This window comes from Solea senegalensis, linkage group LG13 (genome assembly GCF_019176455.1).
Source record: "Solea senegalensis isolate Sse05_10M linkage group LG13, IFAPA_SoseM_1, whole genome shotgun sequence".
NCBI lineage: Eukaryota > Metazoa > Chordata > Actinopteri > Pleuronectiformes > Soleidae > Solea > Solea senegalensis.
The window spans coordinates 3,586,808-3,595,120 of record NC_058033.1 but is presented as its reverse complement, the minus strand read 5'-3'; the positions used below and the strand labels follow the sequence as shown (position 1 = coordinate 3,595,120).

Sequence of the window (8,313 nt, the reverse complement as noted above, 5' to 3'; positions counted from 1 at the left end):
CAAGGTTTTATTTACTTCCGTCTAAAGTTCCCCTCATGATTGACAATTCCTTCAATCCAATAAAAACATTTCCCGGAAAGCTGTGCCCAATCAGAAATCAAGGGGGGCGGAGCTTCTGCCTTTCACAACAGCGTTGCCCACTTTGTTGCTTTTAGAAGAGCCGTGACAGAAGTCGTAATTTCGCTACTTTGCAGGTGTGAATTGGGGGATGAAGACATGACGCAGACAACGTTGTGAAAGGTAGGAATTCTCCACCTGTTCTTGTTTACATGATTTAGGACAATGAGGTCAACGTCAGTGTTAAACGTAAACAGTGACCGAACAAGCTCGTCCTGCAACAAAGAGTGTCACGGGAACAAACAGTCCAGTGGTTACTGGCTTCATTTTTCCTTTAATATTTCAAAATGTAGGATAATGTTGGCTCGATAATGTGCAACACCGCCTATATCGAAGATCTCCAAACAGCATAAACAAGCAGACATAATATGCTCATCCATGCAGACGCTATCACTTGACTTGAGTTCACCCTTCACATTGTACCTCAATGGTTTGAACGCTGAAGTTGATAATCATTGAAGACATTTCAACTTTAATTTCAAATTAAAGTTCTCCTGAAATTATTGTCTTAAAACCTCAAGTCACATAGCACAGTAAAGAACAAGAAAACTCTCATAACACTGAACCGTAACCTGAATAACCTAAAAATATATAGTAAATAAGTACATTATTTACTGTATTTGTCATGCAGCCTTAGAGCAGAAGCTTCCGTTGTCATACATGTGACAGACATTTAGATAAGAGATTATAAGTCCCTTTTCTAGCCCCACAGTGGGGAAATGAACTGTCACAGCAACAGGGACAGTAACGGTAATGAATAATAAACATGCATTTTCATACCTGTAAATGTACATTATCGAAATATATCGATTACTATGATTATAATATATATATAATATAGAGCTGCAACTAACGATTATTTTCGTAATCAATTAATCTGTCGATTATTTTCTCGATTAAGCGCTTGGTCCATAAAATATCAGAAAACCTTAACAAATGTTGAGCCGTGTTTGTCAATCCTGGAAATGATGATGTTCTCAAATGTCTTGTTTTGTCCACAAACCAAAATTATTAACTTTTAATGATTTCTTTGTTATCCAGAGCAAAGAAATGAAGAAAATATTCACATTTAAGAAGCTTAAGCAATCGGAAATCTTGTTTTAATCATGAAAAAAGCTTCAAACCGATTCATCGATTGCCAAAATAGTGGTCGATTCATTTAGTAATCGATTAATTCTTTCAGCGCTACTATAATATAATATTATAATACGATATACATTACGTAACCAAAATATATACAGTATGAGCTTATTATTCACAGTGTAAACCAGGATTGCACTTGTGAAATGACAGTGTTATAAATAAACAAATGTTATAAAATAACTATGTAGTAAGACTGATATAAAAGTGCTCTGGCCCTGCTAATGAAGAATGTATCATGAATAACACAATCGCTGGTCTGGTCCAGTGATTGTGGACCTATATTTAATTTTAGTACTTGTTAAACTGTGCAGTGGCTGGTGGGACAAAGATTTTTTTAGATTACTTTTGTTGGGACTGTAAACCTTGTCCAGCAGGAAGAAGTTTAAATTCACTTCTCTTTCATACAGGAATGCTGTGTTCAGCTGCCAAACAACCGACTCGACCACTTGAGAATTAGTTTCAGGAGTCAAGTTTCCTAACAAGGAAACGCAAGATAAAAAGACAACAATAGGTGAAAAGTGGCAACAGGTAAAAAAAATAAATAAATAGAATAACTGGGTAAGATAAACTATGACAGACTATGAAAACTAGTAGTTCGCCTTATAAAATAAACTTTTAAAAGCTCTGAAATACTTGTTTTTGTAGGCATTCTAAAATAGACATTGGGGTAAGACTGAACTGTACAATACAGTATCTTGCAGCTACAGGATATTGCAAAATTGATCCTATCTTGCTTATCTTATTTACATTCAGGCTTATGGTTAAAAGATCCCCGTCATATCTGCTCAGACATGTGCAGTCACATGTCTCTTTACCCTATTATCTGTGCTTGTGTTGACCTCTTATGCTCTTTTTCCAGGGACCATTTTGTCAAGGCTCAAAAATGAGGGGCCTTTTTCTGGTGGAGCCTCTTGTGGCCCTGTACGCCTTCTCCAGCTTTCTCATTTACCCTCTGGTGCAGCAGTTTGTGTACCGGAGGCTCTGGGAAGAGCTGACCAACACCCCCTACCCCATCTCTCAAAACAACTCCAGGTGTGCGGGAAGCAACAGCAGCGACAACCACTCAAGCTTTCACGAGGTCAGCGCCGACATCACAGCGATTCAAGTCTTCACATTATATAAACTTTTCCTTTCACAAATGATGACATTTAGACTAACCATCAAACCCGCTTCCTGTTTCTTCTCTCCAAGCTCGGCAAAGTACCTGGCATAGTTAGAGTAAGCTGAAGTGTGCTCGGCGGTATTTTCTGGTGACGACAAACAACCAAAAGTTATTGTTACATCCGAGAGGAAGCAACTACTAGTCCCATGAACACACACTCACACACACGGATACACACGAGCACGCACTGGTATAATAGCATTTCAGAATCAGTTCCTCTTTATTAACTTCTTGTTAAACTGTAACTGCTGATAACTATTATACATAATCCAGCCATCGTGGTTGATCTTGAGCTGTTTGTTTTGATCTATGTACTGTTGTAAATAGAAAACTCCAGTTCTAAACAGAAACACTATGTCATCACTTATCAGTTTCTACTCATTAGCACTTATTTTTACTCATTATACAGCTATTTATTAAATGTTTGCACTGCATTTTCAAGAAACAATGAAATAGATCACCTATATTTCACTAAAATAACTGACAATTTTTGACGTCAACAGTTTGTGTTTGACCCACAGTTATTATCATGTTAAATATCTGATCATTTAAGATCCATTCAGTGAAAATGTAGTTTTAAGCGTCTCTATGGACCTGAAACCACATACAGTTGTTAAATGGCGGAAACTTTTTTGTAAATATGTGGAAAAACATTCACATGTGTTGTGACTCAAAGTGTGTTTGTGCAGTGCATAGAAATAACTATAATCTATATACAGTACATATGTTGGTCTATTATTATTATTAGCATTTATTAATACTGCAGAGGAAGCGTGAAACCAAATAGAGAAGTAAGAGCAAACACAATTCAGTTAAAATAGTTTCTGCACCTGTTGCGCTGAAAGTTTTGGTTCTTATATTTCACCTCCTGTTTCATAATCCACACACCATAGTGCTTTCTTTCATGACAATATTTTGCCAGTATCTTAAAGTGTTATTTTTTGTTCGTTCACACCTGCCGTGTGTCTTTTCTGTGTTTCCAGGAGGTTCAACGACAGGCGTCGCTCTTCTCCCTCTATTCAGACCTCTTCTCCCTCATCCCCTCACTCATCGTCACTTTTATGCTCGTTGCCTATAGCGACCGCGGTGGACGTAAGATCACCATCATCCTGCCACTGTTTGGCACGTTGATCTACACCTTGTCCTTCCTGGCGGTGTCCTACTTCCAGCTCAACATTTACTTGCTACTCGGCTCGTCGCTCCTCAGTTCTCTGTTTGGCGGCCTGGGCACGTTCCTCGGCGGCTGTTTCGCCTACATCGCGGACTTGTGCGAGGATGGCCCTCAGAAGACACTGCGCATGGCAAGGTTGGACATGATGATCGGCCTGTTGACTGGAGTGTCTTTGATATCAACTGGCTACTTCCTGAGAGCCGCAGGCTTCAACTGGCCCTTCCTAACCTCGGCTTTATTCCAGTGTTTGAACCTCCTCTATGCAATTTTCATCCTGGAGGAGACTGTGAAGTCAGTACCAGCTGACGTCCTCACTCTGGGACAGCCTCCTCAGAGTTCTGCCCTGAAGCAGATGATCTTTGGAGTCTCGGAGATGTTTAAACATGCCAGCAGAAGGTGTAAAACAGTTTTGATCCTCCTCATGCTCATCTTCACCAGCTTCACCTTTGCTTATGTGGGCGGGATCTCCCCGATGACACTATATGAGCTCAACGAGCCACTGTGCTGGACTGAGATCTTGATTGGATACGGCTCAGCTCTGTCCACCTCTGTGTTCCTGGTCAGTTTCGTGGGAGTGTTTGTGTTCACGTACTGCGGTGTGCCGCAGCTGCTCATTGTCCTGATGGGGATCCTATCCGTCGTGACAGGCATGACCCTCGTGGCATTTGCTAGGACCACGTTAATGATGTTTATAGGTGAGACCAAACAGCCCTGTATTGTAAAAGTGATGTACAATTTTTGGAAAAAAGACAGGAACACATCATTCATGGCCACTTTATTAGGTACACCTAAAAAAAAGTGGCAGGACTGGCGCACCGTGTGGTTGTCTGCTGCTGTGGCTCATCCTTTTCATGGATTGACATGTTGTGTGTTCTTCTGCATGACATTGGTTGCAACTACTTATTAATTGAGTTCCCATAGCCTTTCTATCAATTTAAACTAGCTTTAACTATTACTGACCGAGATGGCTGTGAGTTCAAATCCCAGCAGAGCAGTAGTTTCTGAAGTACTCAGACCAACCCATCCGACACGAACAAGCACTTTAATCACTCTTAACCCCCATTCTGATGCTTGGTTTGAACATCAGCAGCTCATCTTGATCAGTCAGGTTCTGCCATGTGATTGGCTGAAGAGATATTTGCATGAACACTCAGTTTGACGACCATGACAGAAGTTAGTTTTTGTCAGCTACTGTAAATTGCATTGTGGAAATAGATTATATATAATCTATTGCTAATCACACTTAACATCTTTTCTGGTGTATTACATGTAACATAATGTGCTTTACTTGAGATGAATGGGTGTAGAATGATAGGACATTGCAATAAGTATATAAATTGCTGTACAGCTCAAAGTGTCACATCCTATGCGATGTAACGTGTGTCTTTTGTCCCTTTTGGCCGTTTGTTTACCACAGTGAAGGTGCCGATGCTTCTGTCCATCATGCCGTTCCCTGTCCTGCGCTCGATGATGTCAAAGATCATCTCAAAGTCTGAGCAGGGTGAGTGGGCTTTGCATGAGCCACTGTGCCGTGTCATGTCTGTGTTGTTTGTAGAGTCCAAAGTTCCTTTCAAAACACTTGTAGTTTCAGTGTTTTTTTCCCCCCCTTTTTTTGGAGCATGAGAAATGTGCAATTCAAATGCTTTTCTGTGTATGTTTTGTTTCTCCTCAGGAGCCCTGTTTGCCTGTCTTTCCTGTCTGGAGACTTTCATTAACAGTGCATCAGCTTCAGTCTTCAGCAGTGTCTATGCCGCGACAGTGGCCTGGTTCCCGGGCTTCTGCTTCCTGTTATCTGCGGGACTTTGTATCATTCCTTTAATTACCCTCGGGTAAGTTTGTCATGTTGTTAATGCCCATAATGCAACATAAAAGCACAACAAATGAATCAGTTAATGAATTAATGAACAACGTAGGACCTTCATTATCCCTTATATAACTAATAATGTCTAATGTTTTATTTAATTAATTAAAATAACCTGCTAACTTAAATTAACCCTAACGAAGTAATTTCCTACTGTAGCCTCCAAACACATCCTTAACAGCTGCGTTGTTGTTGTTTTTGTCCAAGTGATGTTGCGACACCGTCTGAGCCGGAGCTTTCTTCCCCCCGTTTTCCCATTTTCAAGTTCACTTTCTTAATCACATTCTGATAAAAGAGTTGCCGTATTGATCGACACTGGCTCCCAAATCGATTACTTGCAAGTGGGAACTCTCCCCCTCGAGCTGTGTGCGATTTGCGGTGTCATGTGGTACTCTTCCAAATCGATTTGTTCAGTTTAGGAACAGTTAAGGCGGTGTGGTTATGCTTCAGGTGCGCGGCTTCACTCTGCGAGTTGAGTTTCACCTCAAACACGTCTTTCTGTTTTTTTTTTGTGCCGAGTCAGTGTTTACGTTTTACTTGACTGAAAAAGAGAAATGCTTGTTTGACTTGCTGGCCTCTCAGTTCCACATTTCTGCACTTATCACATACGCAGCACATGACACGCACACTAGGCCTTAAAGTGCTTGTAAAGTAATGGCAGCGTTTCGGCTTCTAACGCATTATATACAGTATGTTTGTAAATAGTATAGGTGAAAAAAAGAGAGTTTTCTTGCAACATGATGGAAACGTTTCTTCGCAGCGTAGTCAATAAAAATGTTGTCACCGGGTCTAATATTTTGGTTAAGTAACACATTTTCTTGTCAGAAAAGAAATTTACTTTGCATTTTGTCTTTTACAACATCAACACTGACGGTAAAAAAAAGAAAAGCTGCTGAGTCAGTTTCATGACTGTGCCACTTCTTTGCTTACATAATGTTTTGTTATGGAATGACAAAGGAAATGGTTCGGCGGACTCAGGCCAACGTGAGCTTCGCATAAACAGAACAAACATTTTTTAAAAACGCCCGTTTTGGGTTATGAAAACAGAACAATCAATACATAAACCAATGCTACCAGGCAGCCAAACAACAAACTATTGTTATTATTTAATAGTCTGATATGTTGCTTTTCTACAACTGGATGAACTCGATCGTGAAGTCAATTGAAGTGTGTAGTATTTTTTAAAATTAAGGGGACATTTCGCGTCACTGAACTCCAACAACCGCTTGTACAATCTCCTTCCATTGAAAACCCAGCAGTTTTGAATAGAGTCTGTTTCCTGTTAATGACTTTGCCTGGTCTTGGTTGTGTTCAGGTACATTTCGACTTATGTAAACTCAGTGGCCACATAATGAGGTACATCTTATATAGCGGTGCGGTCTCTCTGCCGCTGTAACCCATCCGCCTCGAGATCCTCAAGGCCGCTACCATTTACAAGAAAGCATGTCATCCCTGTTTGTTTCCATGTTTCAGGGTGGTGGGAGTGATAGGAGTGGATGTTGCCAAAGAGGTCACGAAGCCTGAAAGCGATCCCGACGACGACGAGAACGAAAACAGTCCTCTCCTCAGCTGAGCCACAGGAGCAAACCACCACAACCTCCCCCAGCACTTTGTTTATTTTTTTTCCCTTCAGTTGTTTAGTCAGAGATACGTTCTCCAAAAGTACCTCAGTGGCTGTTGTTTTCAGGTCTTTACTTTACTGGTGCAGGTCAAGGATTCATCTGACAGACATCGAGGAGTTGTAGCCAAACATGTCCTGCGTCAACAATAAAGTGCAAGGGTTATTTTCACATTAACGCGGCAGCATCGATAGACAATTCAAAACGTTTAAAGGGATTTTATGGGGTGTTCATCAAACAGGTTCTATACTTCTTAGTTCCAAATGAAAAGGTGTGGGTGTGTTGCTCTGTGATTTCATTCCAAATGTTGTGTCATTGAACTCAAAACAAAGTGGAAATAATGCAAAAAATGTAATGACAAATGTTTTCTTTTGCAACACGATGGGAAACCTCACTAGTAGTAAAATTTGAACACAAGCTTTATATACTTGTCTCAGAGGGCGCTGAAAGTCCAACAAGGGATACTCTCAAGAGTGCAATAACAGTTTAAAGTTGTGTCATGTGCTGTTTATTACAATTAAAAGAGTGCAAACTGGAACATATTTATATAATAGTTTGATGAATTCTGCCGTGTCTCGGATGGGGGGGAAAGGACGTGACCATTTTCTTTTGAAGTCGGTGTAAATTATTTTGTATTTTAGGTCACAGTACTTGTGGGTTTGAACATGTCTTAAAAAGAAAAGAATAAATTGATCCAAATCTAAGAAGTGTCCAGGTGATCTTTCTCTTATCAACCACGAGATGGCGATGTTGGTCCAGAGAATCCGAATCATTGAGACGCTGTACCTGAATCAACAGCCAACACCCTTAAGAATGATGCATATCCTGGTGTTTTCTCTTAGATTAATTGTTACGAGTGTCCACATATCACTGTGAACCTTAATCATGTTTATTTAATGTCTGGAAACCACTGAATAAACATCTCTAAACATAATGTTGTCGTCCCCTGTCAAAGACAAGTGTCCCTTCTGTCCATATTCAGCATGACACGTCGGCGTTGGTTAAAGTCCATCTGTCTCCTGTGTTTTTGACCTTGTTTCTTTTAATATTATGTTCTTAAAGGCTTCGGTTGTAACTCATCACTGCCTCGACGGTGATGATTTATTCGATTTTTCCTGGACTGAGTTTTCCAAAGTTTCCACCTCCTGCCTTTGTCCTCCTCAAAGACGGGGCTGAATGTGTGCGCTCACAGGCATTGTTTAACAAAAAAACAAAAAAAAAAAACAAGCTGGAGAGTGGA

At 40.3% G+C, this 8,313-nt stretch overlaps 1 protein-coding gene across 2 annotated transcripts; it reads left to right on the top strand.

Annotated features, from left to right (window-relative positions):
- The first annotated feature begins 111 nt into the window (after positions 1-111).
- On the top strand, positions 112-8,007 carry slc46a3 (solute carrier family 46 member 3). Of its 2 annotated transcripts, XM_044043028.1 has the most exons (7): positions 112-240; positions 1,668-1,788; positions 2,120-2,338; positions 3,406-4,288; positions 5,011-5,094; positions 5,266-5,422; positions 6,928-8,007. In XM_044043028.1, exons 3-7 carry the CDS (start codon positions 2,144-2,146, stop codon positions 7,025-7,027), a joined length of 1,419 nt encoding a protein of 472 aa, XP_043898963.1. In that variant the 5' UTR covers positions 112-240; positions 1,668-1,788; positions 2,120-2,143; the 3' UTR covers positions 7,028-8,007. The 2 variants fall into 2 exon arrangements, with proteins under 2 accessions (XP_043898963.1, XP_043898962.1); XM_044043027.1 differs by lacking the exon at positions 1,668-1,788.
- Positions 8,008-8,313: the final 306 nt, after the last annotated feature.

Excerpts from the sequence above, each read along its gene's own strand:
- slc46a3 (XM_044043027.1), top strand. The coding sequence starts at position 2,144 with ATGAGGGGCCTTTTTCTGGTGGAGCCTCTTGTGGCCCTGTACGCCTTC. Across the intron at positions 2,339-3,405 it reads ACCACTCAAGCTTTCACGAG|GAGGTTCAACGACAGGCGTC; the intron begins GTCAGCGCCGAC and ends CTGTGTTTCCAG. Across the intron at positions 4,289-5,010 it reads CACGTTAATGATGTTTATAG|TGAAGGTGCCGATGCTTCTG; the intron begins GTGAGACCAAAC and ends TGTTTACCACAG.